The 17704-nt window shown below is 47.8% G+C and overlaps 1 protein-coding gene across 1 annotated transcript in view; it reads right to left on the minus strand.

Annotated features, from left to right (window-relative positions):
• Positions 1-17704, minus strand: part of CEMIP (cell migration inducing hyaluronidase 1) — a 160893-nt gene that overhangs the window by 33337 nt on the left and 109852 nt on the right. Inside the window, exons 10-13 of the mRNA XM_081546724.1 lie at positions 14441-14573; positions 13447-13638; positions 5479-5654; positions 3133-3342 (exon numbers count right to left, since the gene is read on the minus strand). Of these exons, the coding sequence (XP_081402850.1) occupies positions 3133-3342; positions 5479-5654; positions 13447-13638; positions 14441-14573 (711 nt within the window). The remainder of the gene's footprint in view (positions 1-3132; positions 3343-5478; positions 5655-13446; positions 13639-14440; positions 14574-17704) is intronic.

Consider the following 17704-nt stretch of genomic DNA (forward strand, 5'->3'; position numbering starts at 1 on the left):
AGTTGGTGATGCCATCCAACCACCTCATCTTCTGTCACCCCCTTCTCCTCCTGCCCTTAATCTTCCCCCCATCAGGGTCTTTTTCAGTGAGTTAGCTCTTTGCTTCAGGTGGTCAAAGTACTGGAGCTTCAGCTTCAGCATCAGCCCTTCCAAGGAGTATCTGGGGTTGATTTCCTTTAGGATTGACTGGTTTGATCTCCTTGCTGTCCAAGGGGCTCTCAGATAGATAGATAGCAAGGAGCTGGATAAACAGACACACACACGAACAAGCGGTGTACCCAGCAAATCCCCATGTCTGCTCTCCGAAAGCAATGGGTACACTCCTGGCCATTCTCTTGCCCAAACTGCATTTTCCCTTTGTTCTTCTGGATACCTTCCCTCATGATTGAGATCATGAAAGTGAGTCCTGAGAGCTGTTTTAAGTCTTCAACTGCTGTGAAGTGGAGTCTAGGCACGAGATTTTGAGGGGTAAAATTCCTCAGCTCTTAGGAACTGCTTCAGTGAGAGTGACCATGTAGTTTATTGTCTCAACCAGGACATTTCTGAGAGTGAAGGTGGGAGCAATTAATACCAATTAACTATCAATTATTAACTGTAATTAATAATTATTATGTTAATAATTATATTAACATAACTACTAATTAACTATTATTTATTAGTAATTAATTTAGGGACAACAAGTGTAAACTGGAACTGTTCGATGCAAATCAGGGCATAGGGTCACCCCAACTATGAGGACTTCCTCCTGCATCCTGCACACAGTATGAAAAGGAAAAGACTGAAACAAATACAAATGGGGGAGTGGACGGGATGACCTGGGAGACTGGGATTGACAAATAAATACTACTATGTATAAAACAGATTCATGTTGATACATGGCAAAAGCCATCACAATATTGTACAGTAATTATCCTGCAATTAAAATAAATTAATTAATTTTTAAAAAACAGGTAGCTAATGAGAACCTACTGCATAGCTCAGGGAACTCTACTCAGTGCTCTGTGGTGATCTAAATGAGAAGGAAATTCAAAACGGAGGGGCTATATGTGTATGTATAGCTGAGTCACTTTGCTGTAGAGCAGAAACTAACACAACATGGTAAAGCAACTATACTCCAATAAAAATTAATTTAAAATATAAAACAAATACAGAAGTGAACTGTATACCTAATTCTGCCTTCTAGGGTGGGTATGATATAATTCGTCTTAGTGAGAAACTTGGCCACAAATATGACCTTATTAAAAGGAAGACTGTAATTTCTGAGCTGCTGCCGTTTCTGCTTCCTCTTTTTTTTTTTTTTTTTTTTTTGAGCTGCTAAGGAAAAGAGCTTTGGAGTAGGCGGTGGTTTGTTTTGCAGCGTGTGTTACTGAGCTTTTGAAAATGTAAATGTAAGTTGGGAAAGGAAACCAAGAACTCAGTCATTCTGCCTAATGAGGGAAAGAGTGAGTTTCTAAGGCGGCCCCAGACAGGTCAGGGAGCGCACGGCAGGACCCCACGGCCAGGTAGAGGGAGGGAGGGCCTGAGAAGAAAAGCCAGTCTCTCCATTCCCGGTTGGTGTCTGTGCTGATCTGTGATGCACACTCTGCCAGGGGAAGCCCTAGCCTCTGAACCTTTGGGAGAAAACAAGGCCAGGGGTCTGTTTTCTTCATTTGGGCTCAGGAGGGAAGGAGAGATGAGAGCAGCTCGTGAATCAAGAAATGAGTGAGGGACTTCCCTGGTGGTCCAGTGGTTAAGAATCTGCCTGCTAGTGCAGGAGCCATGAGTTTGATTCCTGATTCAGGAAGATCCCACTTCCCCTGGCTTCTCCACAGTTTTCGTCTCCATAGAGATGCTCCCTTGCAGCACTGCCCTGATAGAAGCCCCTGAGAGCGGCCCTCCAGCCCCACCCACAGCACTTTCTGTGCTCTGACCACCTCCCACTCCACGTGAGCCTGTTCTCCACATGAGGCTTAGAGAGGGTGAACAACTTGCCCAAGGTCCATAGCTCAACACCCGTGGACCAAGCCCTTCTAGACTATGCCCCCAAACCCATGCTCTCCTCTTTATACTGATGAATGGCCCTGCCAGGATAATTTACTATAATGTACTAGGAAGTGGTGGGCATGGTATAAACCAGAGTAAAGCCCACCTTGGGGCGGGGGTGCTATGACTTTGCCCCAGTCCATTGTGGCCAAGCAGGAATGTGGGTGTAGTGTTGCCAATTCAGCCTACTTCTCAAGAGAAGCCAAGAATCCAAGATTTTATGTGAAATCTCTCCATTTTCAAGTGATGAAAACTCATTCAAATGTTTCTTTAAACACTTAAGCCAAACAAAACACATCTGGCCACTGGGTTCAGTTTGCTGGGTGCCATTTTGTGACATCCGGTTTAAAAGTTCACAGAGGATATGAGTTTGGTCCATTGAAAGAAAGTTCCATTTCATGTAAAATTATCAAATATTTCTCTAAACATGATACAAGCCAAACAAAACACAAACCGGATTCAGCATGCAGGGTGCCATTTTCTAACATCCAGCTTTAAAATTATGGAGGATATAAGCTGAGTTCACTTAAAAAAGGATCAATTGAGTGTAAAAATTATCTGTGCAAATCAAGACAAGCCACACACACACACACACACACACACCAACTTACTAATGAAGGCATTTCCCCCAGTGCCGATTGCTCTGAAGACACTTGGTTCAACAGAAGAAAAGGGGAAAGGGCCCACTCCTGCCACCACCGCAATCCTGTCAGGCAGGCTTGGCATGACCCCTGCCTCATTTGCAGTTAAACAGATTCGTCATGACGCACAGTCATGGAATGATCCTTGGGCAAACCAAGGAGCAGAAGAGCTAGACTCCCTGTGACCAATAAGGGCTCACCCATCTCTGTAGCTTGGTGCCCTTTGGCAAGGATACGCCCTTTTTCCTCCTTCTTTGGTGGGTGACCTCTTCTCAATTGATATTGTTCTCAAATCTGAACCAAGGATGGTTCTACCCCCAATGGCCCTGGACCAAGTGACTAGATCTAAAACATCATGCCATTGCTAATGGTCCTTGGGCCCAGCAGTGAGCAGATTGGCATCAGGGGGGGAAATGAAGGAGATGAAGGGGCTCTGGACCCCTTGCTGCCCCGGGAAGGAAGTGCTTACCAACAAGCCATTGGAGCCATGGACGGTGACACAGCGGGAGAATGTGTGGTGGATGGAGAGATCCTTGACATAAGTGGGCGGGTTGTAGCCCCCCTTTTCATCCACATCGCCTGCCAGGTGGAAGTGAATTGGGTACTGACCAATCAGCTGCTGGCCCATGTGCTTCAGCTCCACGCCCTCCAGGTGTGCAGCCTTGAACCCCAGTGCAAACTAGGAAAGCAGAGCCCAGAGTCAGAAGGGGTCCATGGGGTTGTTCCCTGACCCCCCTCGCTGGTGCCCACATTCCAGAAATGCACATACACATGTTGTCCTCAGAATATTCCACTGAGCCCCACCTCAGGGACTCAGTACATCAAAGACATTCTCTGCAAATGGGTTGAGATGCCTGACTCTTCCTACCTCACAGGAGACAGGGTGCTGCTGATAATATAGTGATGTGCAAGGCAATGGATTGTGTGGGATCAAGAGGTGCATTGGGAATGTGCAGTGGCTGGACAACCTGCTTTTCCTGCCTCCTAAGCTACTGAGCATTATGAGAAAGGGGTAACCCTGAGATAACCTGGGGGACACTAGCAAGAAGTATGCCCAGGAGGGTTAGGGAGTCCAAGAGAGGATGGACCCTGGGTCAGTAAGAGCCCAGGTTGTGGTCCACCATCTGAGGCCCTCTCCTGGCTGGGGGAAGGGGAAGCTGAGCTTGGGGTCTTCATCAGCCTGTGACTCTAGTAGTGTGTGTGTGAGCTGTAGGGTGTTCCACACGCTTATGTCACAGTGTACTCAGAGCCATTCCTACACATTTCAAGGGACCCACTTGATCGCAATGAATGTCTATACTCCAGGAACCCACCATGAAAGCACAGTTCAAAAACAACTCCTGTCCCAGTTTGGGCTCTGCTAACTTCTACTAGGAAGGATGACTTCAGGACATGCTACCATTCCTTCCAGTAATAGGTGCCCACTGAAATGCCGTCTGTAGCAGTGGCTGCCCTGGAGAGCTGTGTTAAGAATGATTCTGGGGACTAGTTTGGGCAAAGTGGGAAGGAGTGCTCTGGTCACTCAGAGATTTACTCTCAAGATGGGAAACAGGATTGCAGCAGCCTGAGTAACATAAACCTGCTATTTTTGCTTTCATCTCTCTAATGATTTTATACTACCACCCTTGCCCCCTCTCCTCCCCAGACACTGATTGGAAATATGTAGAAGTGGTATTGGAGGTTGCAGTGACTGGGATGTACTGCTTGAATTTAATGAGCAGGGGCCAGAGATGCTAGAAATCTTATAATATAGACCCCTGTGACAAAAAAAAAAATGTCTTACCTATGCCAGCAGGGACCCCATGATGAACTGTTTTACTCAATTATTCCTTTCTGTTAGATTACTAAAAAAGTCTTATCCTTAGAGCATATGATTTTAGCTTCAAAAGAATTATCTTTACAAAACTCCAGAGTACTACGGTTATTCCACCAGTTTTAACCTCAAATCACTGGAAGCAATGGCTTCATGAAGAAGGATGGGGTGTCTTAGGATATTCAGTATGCCAGGTTCAGGCCCCTTTTAGAGAGATGCTAAAGAAATTCCCCTATGAGCTGAATGCTAGGAAAACATGAGCTCCAGTGAATTGATACCATTTTTCTTTGTTGCACAATGAGAACCCCTGCCACTCATCATCTCTGCCTTGGTCTTGAGTCTCTACTGGGAAACTCACAGGTAAACGTAAAGCTAGAACTTCTAGTTGTCCCTTGCTTATCACCTTCTCTGTATTTTAACAGTGTGCGTGTGTGCTAAGTTGCTTCGGTTGTGTCCGACACTTTGCGGCTCCTCTGTCCATGGGATTACCCAGGCAAGAGTACTGGAGTAGGTTGCCGTGTCCTCCTTTAGGAGATCTTCCCAACCCAAGGATCGAACCTGACTCTCTTTATGTCTCCTGCATTGGCAGGCAGGTTCTTTACCGCTAGCACCACCTGGGAAGGATCTATTATAAATGTGACTTTGTGTGAGTTAAATGCCCCTTCTTTTAGGGAGTCCTCAGGGTTAACTAATGAAGAAAGGGAGTGGAAGCCATGACTGAAAATTGAAAACCATGAAGGCAGGAAGCACAGTGTGATGGGTGCCATGCCTGGGGAGTAGGAGATGTTCCTCGTTATCTCTCTGATCCCCAAGTAACGACAGATGGAATTGCACACTAGTGGATAATACACAAGACTCCTCCAGCTTCCAGAGAGTACCCTTCTCTTGATCCTACCCCTTACCTCCCAATCCCTTCCCTACCAAGCACCCTTGCCCCCAGGATGGCATCGTGCAAGTCCTCCTGGTTGGGTTGACGGACTCTGCCAGGTAGATTCGTCGTACCTTGATGTGGCCCCCAAAGGTGTCGAAGTCAAAGAAGTTGCAGAGGTGGTTGCTGTAGGGGTAGCACTTGTCCTCCATCTCCCCCATCACCACGATGTTCCGGCTCAGGAGTCCTACCTCAGCGCGCATGTCCACACCGTCAATCTCCTCCCCGATGTGCAGATACATTGGCTTGCCTAGGGCAGAAGAAGGGAAGGGGGGTGCATCAGAGGTGCTGCCTGTATCCACTGTGCCTAGGGCCCGCCAGGTGCTTCTGCTGCTTCTGTGGCACAAGGGGGTGTCCATGATCCTGAGCCCCATTTTATAGAAGAGTGAAGCCCAGGGAGGTGAAATTACTCGCCTGGATGAAGAGCCAGCCATGAATGCTCACATCTGAAGCCCATGGCAGAAATGGCTATTTGTCTCCTAATTCCTACCCCCTTTCTGCTTGTCAGTGCTAGAAACTTCTATTTTAGCTGACATAAGACTCCCCGGGACAACCATACATACAACCCAGCCTCCCTGCAGGTCAGCGTGGTCAGAGGATGAACAGAGGCAATGTGTGCAGTTGGCTCCCTCTCTCCCCCGGGACAGGGATGTGGGCACTGGTGGTAGGCCAGCCTTGCCTGTGTGGGAACATATCCTGGAGATGGCACAGCGAACAGAGGGAAGAAACCTGGGCTCTGGATGATCCCAGAGAGCTCATGCCCTGGACTGCCTACCAGTTGGGTTTCTTACAGACGCAAGACAAACCCCCTCTTCAAAGCCACTGCGATAAAGGGAAGCCTGGCATGCTGCGGTCCATGCGGTTGCAAAGAGTCAGACACGACCGAGAGACTGAACAACAACAACAGGCTGCCTTTAAATTTAGCTCGTCCCTGAGACTGCTGACCTGGCTCCTAGGTGCCGTCTCTTTCTTCTGAGGATGTAATTATAGACATCAACAATCTCTTGTGCTGATTTGCAGCCCGAACCATACCACGGACAACGCTTGGCTTTTACTGTGACCTTGACTAGAGCAGCGGGGCACCGAGCTCAGCCCCTCGATACCACTGGTGCCCACATGCAAAGGCTGTGGTTGTACTGAGCCCCAAGTAGCACCCACTGACAGTGACCTCACCCTGCCCTCTCACCCACAGGGAGGGCTGGCTCCTCTGTCCAGTCCTTCTCCTAGCTTATATCCCGTGGGTGGGTCTGCACTTTTTCGGAAGATGTTTATTGCATTGGATTTCTGCAGACTCAGGGAGGTGGTGGTTTCTTTGAAGCATCTCAGTTCAAGATGCAAGACCAGTGCCTGGCAAAGCTGAGAAAACATTTCCTTTGGAATAGGTATTCACCTCCTCTGGCTACAGTAACAACTGACCACAAATTTAGTGGTTTAAGACAACAGAAATTTCTTATTCTTTTTTGGTCATGCCAGGTGGCATGTGGGATCTTAGTCCTCCAACCAGGGATGAAACTCATGCCCCCTGCAGTGGAAGCACGGAGTCTTAATCACTGGACCGTCAGGAAAGCCCAAAGACAACAGAAATGTCTGACAGTCCTGGAATTCAGAAGTCCAAAATCCATTCCACCGGGTCAGCAGTCAGAAGTCGACAGTGATAGTTCTGTCGGGAGGCTCTGGGGAGAGTTTGCTCCTGGCCTTTTGCAGATCCAGATAGTGGTCAATGTTCCTGGCCTGCTGGCTCATTCCTCCAATCTGCTCCATCATCACATCACTTTCTCTTCTGACCCTGTTGTTATTGTTCAGTCACTCAATTGTGTCTGATTCTTTGTGACTCCCTGGAATGCAACGTGCCAGGCTTCCCCGTCCTTCACTATCTCTTAGAGTTTGCTCAAGCTCATGTCCATTGAGTCGGTGATGTCATTCAATCATGTCATCCTCTGTTGTCCACTTCTCCTCCTGCCTTCAGTCTTTCCCTCTGACTCTGACCTTCCTGTATCTCTCTTTTAAGGACCATTTTGGGCTTCCCTGGTCGCTCGGTGGTAAAGAATCCACCTCCAATGCAAGAGAAGTGGGTTCAAGCTCTGGCCTAGGGAAGATACCACATGCTGCGGACCGACTAAGCCCATGTTTCACACCTACTGAGCCTGTGCTCTAGAGGCTGGGGACCGCAACTACTGAGCCCAAGCGCTGTTAACTACTGAAGCCCGCACACCCTAGAACCCATGCTCCGCAACAAGAGAAGCCACCGCAGTAAGAAGCTTGTGCATTGCAACTGCAACTAGAGAGTTGCCCTGCTCGCCACAACTAGAGAAAAGCTCATGCAGCAACGAAGACCCAGCACAGCCAAAATAAATAAATACTTTAAGGACACTTTTGATTTCACCGAGCCCACCCAGATAATCCAGGCTCACCTCCCATCTCATGAGCCTTAACTTAAGGACATCAACCAAGTCCCTTTTGCCACCAAGGTAATATTTGCACATGGCTCCAAGGAGCACAGCACCCTGCCCAGCCACCCGCAGGATGGACAGAGTAAAACCCAGACTCTTGCGGGCTTATCCGCCATCACTCCCTCATGGCCCTTTCTGCTCCAGCCGGACCCCACCACCCACCCTACCCACAGCGAGCCTCTGCTCTTTCACATCTTAGAGATTTTACCTAAGTTGCTCTCTCTAGCCAGGAAGGCCTCCTCCCTTTGTGCATGGAGCAAATCACTTTGTTCCTCGAGATCTAGCTCCTTTTCAGTGAAGTCTTCCCCGACCACCCTCAATGTCAGCCTTCACATCTCGGGGCCCCACAGCGCTCGGCAGAGACAGGAAACCAGGCCATGCATCCCCAGATTTCCAACCACCCCTCAGAGTGTATGCATTTCAGGGTTCAGGGGGCTCCTCTTGATTTGTCAGCATCTACTTTAAAATATGGTGTGTCCAGGGACTTCCCTGGTGGTCCAGTGGTTAAGACTCTGTGCTTCCAATGCAGGGAGAGCAGGTTAGAGTCAGGGAACTAATATCCCACGTCTTGAGTGGCGTGGCCAAAAAAAAAAATGATATGCAGACAAAATGGGAACCAGAGGTTTCTGTTCCTGGGGCTGGCCAGAGGGCCCTCCTCAGGAATTCAGTCTCAACACAACTGGAGGGGAGAGACAGTGGATGGGGAGGACTGTGGCTCTGGAGCCACACCGTCCGGGTTGGAATCTGACTCAGGTCATTGCTGTGGATCCCTGAACATGTCATTTAAGCTCCCTGAACCTCAGACTCTTTATCTATACAATGGAGACAATCATAGTACGCATCTCAAAAGGTAGAGATACATGTATTAGCCTCCAATTAAAATTTAAAAAAATGTAGAGATAATTGTGAAATGAATTAATCCAGGGAACGTGCCCGGAACAGCCCTAGTGTGGGCCAGTGTGACACAAGTGACACATGCAGCTATCCCCAAGCGAAGGCTTGACCCGAGGGCTCCCACCATTGGCTTCACGCTTCTAATGATGGGAGTTCATAGAAAGCAGGTTTGACAGCTTTCTCAGTTCCATAGGCTGGGGTGGAGGGGTGGAGGCGGGAAAGAAGCCAGGGGTAGGGGGACTTCCAGGTGGATGGAGGCACTGTGTTGATTAGACTTCTGGGAGCAGAGGTAGGAAGACAGACTGAGAGCTGGGAGAACTCTCCAGTCCCACCGCCTCCTCCCCCGCCTGCTGCGGGGCTCCCTATCAGGGCTCTGACAGACCTCATGGCTGCTTTATCTGCCCTGCTGCTGTGTTCACAGGCCGCTCCCAGGCCGCTATGCCAGGGAAGCTGTGCGCCCTGCTTTCTCAGCATCCTGTCCTGTCTGCAGAATTCTCCCAGCTGGCCTCCACCCTCCCTCCCTTTCTTCTCTAAGCTCTGATACAGGAAGGCCGAAGGAAGGGGGTGTTGAGAGCGGGGGTGGAGGGGTTGGGCTGGGGATGTGGGTTAAAGCAGGCAGGCACGGCCAAGCCGGATTTGTCCCAAATAATCCAGAAGGGCTGTGAGCACAGACGAGGGGTGGGAAAGGTGTGGGATGCAGAGAGACCCACACAGGAATAAAACTCTGACCTCTCTGAGTGCTCACCCTATGGCTGGCCAGATTCTACAATGCCCCATCTCTACAGCACAATCATGGCACGGGACACTCCGGGCTCAAGAGAAAAATGAGCATCGAGGATCTTCCACCCCACGCATGTGGTTCTGACCTAGCATGATCCAGGGATTCTGGAGGAGGGGGCAATGGGGCCTGCCCTTCTCAGACCACGGGGACAAGCCCAGAGGGACTTGGGCTGGAGGGTCCCAGAGAGGCAGATTTAAGCTATAGAGTGCCCTAGATTCCTCCTCCTGTCTAGTCATCTTTGAGTGAAGATACTGAGAGAACACGTAGCCTTCGAACTTGAGAGCTCTGAGTCTGAACCTTGGCTCATATCCTCCAAGCAGACTTGCTTGGTCTACAATAGCAGCAATCCCCAGAAAGTTCTGAGATGAAGGGCATGCTCTACTCCATGTCATCCACTGGCCACAGGTGGTCACTGAACTCTTAAAATCTGAGGAATGAATTTCCTTTTTTAAATTAATTTTAATTACATTTATATAGCCATAAGTGGTTGGTGGCTACCATAGTGGAAAGCAGTAGTCTAGATATTTAATTTCCACAGAACTGTTTCTTCATCTGGGTCATGGAGAAAACAGTAGCCCCCACCTTGTTATGTTATCACAGAGAGTGAGAAAGATGGTTCATGTAAAGTGTTTAACATAGCGTAGGAAACTCAAAAAATGTTAATACTAATTAACAGTAGTATTACTTAAAAGTGTGTATGTGTGATATTGGGTAGTTACAAGCAAAGTGGGAAGTGGGGAATGAAAACAGGGTAGAAAACTGAAGACATTTCCCATTGCCATGTCAGGAGGTGTTGAGATTCACACTGTGGTTGGCAGAACTTGGAAATATTTTTTTTTTAGATGATTCACACTTTTTCATGACTTTGTTATCCCCATCTGTTTCCCGTCAGAAAAGCCTTAAAATGCAAAAAAGCCTGTTTACTGGAATTTGGGGGCAGTGAGGAAAGAGGAGCCAGGAAGGCTGTGGCCCGCTCTGCAGCCAGGCTGGGGAGAACACTGATTGGTGACTGGGTGGCGGCGCCATTTTGGAAAAGAGCAAAGCAGCTGGAGTCCCCGTTCCATGTCAGTGGGGGATGGACAGCCGGAGAATGGGCTTGGAGCTGAAGAGGAGAAATGAGGGCCTCCCCGGGACAGACAGACAGACACATACACGCACCTTACAGATACCCTTCCCTGGTACTTTTCTCACTGCGAGGCGCTGTTCTCACAGAAACCTTAAAGCTTCTGAGCAAGATGGTCCCACCCTTGCTTAAGGGGGAATGGGGGAGGCTAGGTTGTGGGACTTGGAGATACAGACATGGGCAATCATGAACCAAAGGAGCTTGGAGGGTCCTGACGGGGGGGTACACTCCTCTCTACTCACTCTTTCCTCCTTGGTCCTTCCAGGACCTGGAGCAGCCCCATCTCACACTCTGTCCAGCCTGAACAATCTTCAAGAAGCCCCTAGAACCACTGGTCAAACGCTGCCACCTGGAGCCACGCTCGATCATTTACCCCTGAACTATGTTGTGGGGCGAGGCAGGCATGCCCTCATATCACACAGTTCCCTCTTCCTCAAGGTCACCCATGGCACTACCTGCTGCCCTGTTAGGTCCTGCTCATGTTGAAATCTCCCTCCAGGCCTAGAGATGCCCAACACTGAGGTGCAGATGGCGGCTGGTGTGAACAGACCAGTGTCTCTTCCAGGGGTGCTCCTTCTTCTCCCTCCCTGAAGGCTGGGCCTCAAAGGCAAGCTTTCACCCCTCTAGAAGCCACAAGGGCAGCCCCAGAATCAGGGTCACCTCACAGACGGCAGTGACAAAGCTCAAACGTCTGAATGCTACTCCTGCCAAGAGTCCCAGAGGACACCTGGCATCCCAGAAGGCCTGTCTGCCTCTACTGTCCTCGGGAGACACAGAAGTCACCCAGGGAAGACCCAAGGGTCTGGCATTCACTAGGAATTGCTTCCCTTGGTGCCATCCTGTAAGTGAGGAGCTAGGAAGTCTAAGAAGCCATTGCACTTAGAAGAAAGCCCCCAAATTCTTTCTCAAGCACACTTCCACTAGCCAAAAAGACTGTATTGAATTTTACTTTCTGTAGTTTTGTTTCTAAGATAATAGATATTTCAATATGTTGGTTATACTTTCTCAATCCAAAGTATTCTTCTACCCCTAGGTTCTAATACTTCTCTAGGTACATGGTCCTGTGGCAGCTGATATATTTAAAAAAAAAACTTATTGGGTTATAGTTACAGTGGTGTGTTAATTTCTGCTGTACAGCAAAGTAAATCAGTTATATATTTATATATATATGTATATATATATATATATATATGTATATATATATATATATATATATACACATATACACACACACACACACATACATACATCCCCTCTTTTTAAAATTCCTTTCCATATAGTCCATTACAGAGGACTGAGTAGAGTTCCCTGTGCTGTATAGTAGGTGCTTATCAGTCATCTACTTTATACACAGTAGTGTGTATGTGTCAAGCCCAATCTCTCAATTAATCCCTCCTGCTCTTTAGCCCCTGGTAACCATAAGCTTGTTCTCTACATGGGTGACTCTATTTCTGTTTTGTAGATAAGTTCATTTGTACCTGATTTTTAGATTCCATATATAGCAGCTGATATTTTTAATGCCTAGTATTGATTTTCCTTTCTCTGCTAATACATCTCAGTTTTCCTCTGGGGAGTGACTGTATCCATGCAATGCAGTCTTCGAAGGACAGTTAATGATGGTGTCCTAGCCAGAGGGTGAGCATGTGACCCATCAACCCAATCAATGCTATCTCCCTGGAAGGTAACTTTCGAGCACCATGTCCCAGGACATGAAAACAGTGATGCCTTAAGGAGGCTGCCCATGCATTCCTGCACCCCAGGCCCCTGAAGCTGCCCTATTTCTGGTCCTTGTTTGCAGTGTGACTGCCCAGTTTCTATTTAGCTCTCTAAGTTGAATAGTTTCCCAATGAATTCCTATTTTGTTTAAGGTGGTAAAATTGGATTCTGTTGTTTACAACCAAGAACTCTAATGAATACATGACTCCCCTCCCCAAAAAATAATTGACCTGGACTATAAACGAGGTCTCTTTTTACATCTTTGCTGTTGTTGTTTAGTCACTAAGTTGTGTCCAACTCTTTGTGATCCCATGGACTATAGCCCACCAGGCTCCTCTGTCCATGGGATTTCCCAGGCAAGAATACTAGATGGGTTGCCGTTTTCTCATCCAGGAGATCTTTCTGACCCAGGAATCAAACCCTCATCTCCTGCATTGGCAGGTGGATTCTTTACTACTGAGCCATTTGGGTAGCACCCTTTTTACCTCTAACCATCTATAATTCCAGTAGCCTCACATAACATAAATGACCAGGGTATTTAAGTCAACATTTAGGAGAAGAAAAAGGAAATGTAAAAGGTATAGAAAGAAGACATTTAAATTTTTGTGGTAAGTTAAATTATTGCTAACAAATATTCACTCCCTCCCCTCTGTCTTAATGGGAGAAATAGAGTTCCCCATTCTTGTTGAGTTGGACCATATGATCTATTGAAAAGTAGGTGTGAGAGGGTTCAAGTTTGGAGCTCAGGCCTTAGGAGTCTTCCTATGATTCTGTTCACTTTTCCGCCATGAATAATAATATGTCCTTGGGAAGAATGAGAGTCACATGGAACTGACCCAAACCCAACCCCTGGAGCCAAGTTTAGTCTAGAAAAGCTGAACCCTACACAGCCTGTAGATGCATTAGTAAGAAATAAAAGTTTTCCATGAAATTTTAAGAAGTTTTTGTTGTTATTGTTGTTATGCAGCATTATCATGGCTATAGCTGATTAATACAAATTTGTTTTTAATTCAGTCAACTTTAAGCCTAGCAATTTTCAGTTTCATCTAGCCTAGGAAGGGGTGAGCGAATGTCCTACCTGCTACTTTGACCTGGTTGGGCGCACAGGTTCTGCAGGGGAGCACCTGGAACTCTTCCGCCTGGTACATGGAGTAATCGGTACTGGCAACGACCAGGGTGTCCCCAGGCTTCCATGACTGTACATTGGCTTCCAGATGCAGGATGGTGCTGTTCACATTGGTGTCGATGGTGACGGTGAGTTTGGGCCTCACTATAACCCAAAATAGGAGAGACTGAGAGATAAACCTTTGCTCCTGGCAAACTTCCACCTCTTCCCTTACCCTCCCTAAATCAGTAAATGCCAGGTTTGCCTATCCAAAATCCAAATCACCAGGCTCGCCCCGAACCAGTCTTGGGATGGGTTTTTGGTTTTTTTTTTTTTGAAGTCATCAAAAAACCTTACCAGAAAAGAGCCATTCATTAGCTCTGGGCAGGGGAATTTTCCACTAACTCCTTAGCTGGAGTTAAATGGGGCTGTCTCTCCACACCCACTTTGCAAAAGATGTAAAACAAATATAGTTTCTCTCAACTATTATTTACAGTAGCTGTCAGCCTCCCCTTCCAAAGAACTCCCATCCCTAATGACTGCCTTCTGGAGATGGCCAAGTGCCCTCGAGAAGAAACCAACCATTTCCAACCCCTGCTAACAAGCACCTCGGGAACTGGGTTTAAAATAATAGCATCCAGAGAGGCCATGGGCTGCGTATCTCTGTGGGGGCGGGCTGCAGGAAGGTCAGCTCCGTCCATGGCACCCTGGTTGCCTTGAATAGGCCCTTCCCCTTCCTGAAAGGCGTATGGGCAGGGTGGGGCTCCAATGGCTCCTGCCAACTCTGAGGACCCTCCCACGGTTCCTGTGTCATAGAAGGGCTCTCCATCGAGAACTTGGCAGGAGCACCATGTCACTAAGATGCCCGGAGGCAGCTGACCCCGCCGCCCAAACTCGCAGTGCATAGCTACCAGCTGGAGAAACCGAGCCACGGAGGCAAGTGTGTCCCCAGTAAGGAGCTGCTTACCAGGCTTCCCGCACAGGAACCGCACACGGTAGCTCTGGCAGGCTTGGCCCCGGTCGTAGCAAACAAACCTATAATCCTGTCCTCTTTTGTAGACAACCTCAGTGGTGAGGTTGACTCCATCCAATGTAGTGGCCTGGGAATGGCACAGAAATTACAAAGTCATTTCTCTTTGTAAAGAAGGAAGGTGATGATTAATGTTACAAACATATACTCACAAGTCTAAAATTGTTGCTCCTGCGAAACTTATTTACAATGGCTTTAGAGTATTATTCTAACGTTTCCCCTTCCCTGTTCTAAGAAGGGCAGCATGAAGTCACAGGGTGGATAAACATCTTGCCTGGGGTCCCACCATATTTGGTATCCAAACCAGTGAGTGACTACACTGGGAAACGGTTTACAGAGCATTTATCACCACCACATGCTCTTTTAAGAGCTGGGCGGGCTGCTTTCTACAACTTGTACCACTCTCCTCTACCAGTACGTCCACAGTGGCCAACATTTACTGAAGACTCATTGGATCAACCTGCTGGTGCCCAAATGTGACTCCATATCCTGTGGGGAGTCTTTAAAAATACTCCTGCTGGGACTTCTCTGGTGGTCCAGTGGTTAAGAATCCACCTGCCCATGCAGGGGACACGGGTTTGATCCCTGGTCTGGGAAGATCCTACATGCCTCGGAGCAACTAAGCCTGTGCCCCACAACTACTGAGTCTGTGCTCTAGAGGCGGTGAGACGCAACTGCTGAGCCCATGTACTGCAACTACTGAAACCTGAGCACCTAGAGCCTGTGCTCGGCAGCAAGAGAAGCCACCAAAATGAGAAGCCTGAACACCACAACTAGAGTAGCTCCCACTCACTGCAACTAGAGAAAGCCGATGCATCAGCGAAGACCCAGTGCAGCCACCAAAAAAAGAAAAAAATGCTCACGCCCAGGCCCCATCCTCAGAGTCTCGGATTTGATTGTGTCCAGGGTACAATCTGGACATGAGAACTTTGAAAGGCTGCCCCAGGTGATTCCAATGGGAAGTTAAGCTTGAGAACCCCTTTTGTAGTTATGGAGCTCCATACATTTTTTTTTTCAATTTGTTTTTTATTTTTTGGCCTCACTGTGCACCACATGAAATCTTAGTTCCCTGACGAGGGAATGAACCCTCGCCCCCTGCCTTGGAAGCGCAGAATCTTAACCCCTGGGGGCCACCAGGGAAGTCTCTGAGTTCCATACATTATTAACATACATTATTGCATTCCCTCTTCCTGGCTCTGAGGTCTATGAGGTTGATGCTGGTTTTACAGATCTGGAAACTGATACTCAGAGAGGTTGGGGAACTTGCCCAGCATCACACAGCTTGTAAGAAGCAGGGACAGAATCTGAATCTGGACTCCTCCAGTGACAGAGCAGTGCCTCGCAGCCCCTTGTGCTGCTGTTCCTACTGTCCTGCATTCAGTGTCTGTCTCCTACCAGGGGGGTGGTGGACTCTGGAAGGACCAGATATTGCTTCTTCCCTGATCTCAGCATCCAGTCCAGGGCCAGGCACAGAGCAGAGTCTCAGCTGATGGTAGCTCCAAGGCCAAGTAGAGAATCTCAGGAGTGGGTTCAGAGGAGGGCACGGTCCCTGCCAGCTGGGGCTCACCCTGGGGCCGGGGTGTGTCTGCACCATGACGGTGGCTGTCATCAGAGACTTGCAATTTAGAGCAAGGGCCACAGCTGTTGTCCTTTTTGGCACAAAGACCAAAGGGACCAGGGCTGGGCAAATAGGAAAGTGAAGTATAGTCCATCTAAAAAGGGGGGGGCACTTTTAGGAAACATTGTTTTGAACCCAGCAGATATCCCTTGTCTGTGGTTTGGGAGGAGAGCTGTGGAAATGTGAGTTTAGCCAGAATGAAAATTCAGCCCTTTCCTGCAGGCAACATGCTCACAGTCCTTATCTGGGGTGGTTCCTGCAGCAGAGAGGCAGGCACTGCAGACTCGTCCTTAAAGGAAATCACGAAGGCTCACAGGGATTTAGGTGCAAGTTCAAGGTCACCTGACTGTCAAGCCCACTCTTCAGACTCCCGTATCTTTTCCCCTGAGGCCAGCATGTTTTTCAGTAGGATACCCCTGAATATTGAGAACTGAGCCTAAAAACATCATTCAGGGGAGTTGGACATTTTTTAAGGTACAACATCCAATAAAAATGTCAAGAAAACCTCTATTCAATTTTATTGTTTTTCTTTTTCTCCCTTTTAGACCATAAGAATGACCTCAGTTTTGGATAAGAAGAGTAAAAAGGGCTTTCCCTGTTCAGTGAACTTGATCTTAACTTTAAGTAGACACAATGTGATTGTTATTCTTGATAATAATTCTAAAATAACTAGCAATATCATAGGCTTCCCTGGTGGCTCGGTGGTAAAGAATCCACCTGCCAATGCAGGAGATGCAGGTTTGATCCCTGGTCCAGGAAGATCCCCTAAAGAAGGAAATGGTAACCCACTCCAGTATTCTTGCCTGGGAAATCCCATGGACAGAGGAGTCTGGCAGGCTACAGTCCATGGGGTCACAAAAGAGTCAGACACAAGTTAGCGACTAAACAAGCAATATCATAATAATAATATAAGCAAATAATTTTAAAATAATAAAAGAAAATTATAGGCACTCGCTGTAGGTTAGAAGCTTCATGTATTACTGCATTAAATCCACAAAATAATCCCATGAAGGAACAATCACTATCTCCATTTTTGCTTAGGAGGAAATTGAGACACTAAATTAAATAGCCTGACTGATAGATATGGCCAAGATTGCTAGTGAGGAACCCAGGGTGCAACATTTAAGGCAGCACTCACTCTCCGGGGTCACATGAGTGCAGAGTTGGCACCTGGGAGGAAGTGCCACCTTAAATTTGGTGTTCTGGGCACCTCACAGGTCCCAAAGGACATGTGAGTCCATTAGGTTCCACTAGCCTTGAAAGGCAGGTGAGTTTTAAGAGAGAAGGTGGGAAGCAAGGAGATTTCAGCCCAGGAGAACCATCAGAAGGGTAAGGACATGGGAACTGGGGACTATGGTTTTTGGTTTTGATTTTGCAGAATCACAAATGATCAGATGTTGAAAAACTTTCCTTGAGTTAAGGTCAACTGTGCTAGTATTAACTATTTCCTTTTTCTTTCCAACTCACCATCCTGCCCAGGTGGCAAATGTCCTAACACCCCTCCCCTCCAAAGGATTTGACAGCAGGTATCTCGGGGACCCCTTGTGTGGGGCCCTCGGGGTGATCAGAGGTGGCAAGTGACC

This window comes from Giraffa tippelskirchi, chromosome 12 (assembly GCF_054371585.1).
Source record: "Giraffa tippelskirchi isolate mGirTip1 chromosome 12, T2T-mGirTip1v1.2.pri, whole genome shotgun sequence".
NCBI lineage: Eukaryota > Metazoa > Chordata > Mammalia > Artiodactyla > Giraffidae > Giraffa > Giraffa tippelskirchi.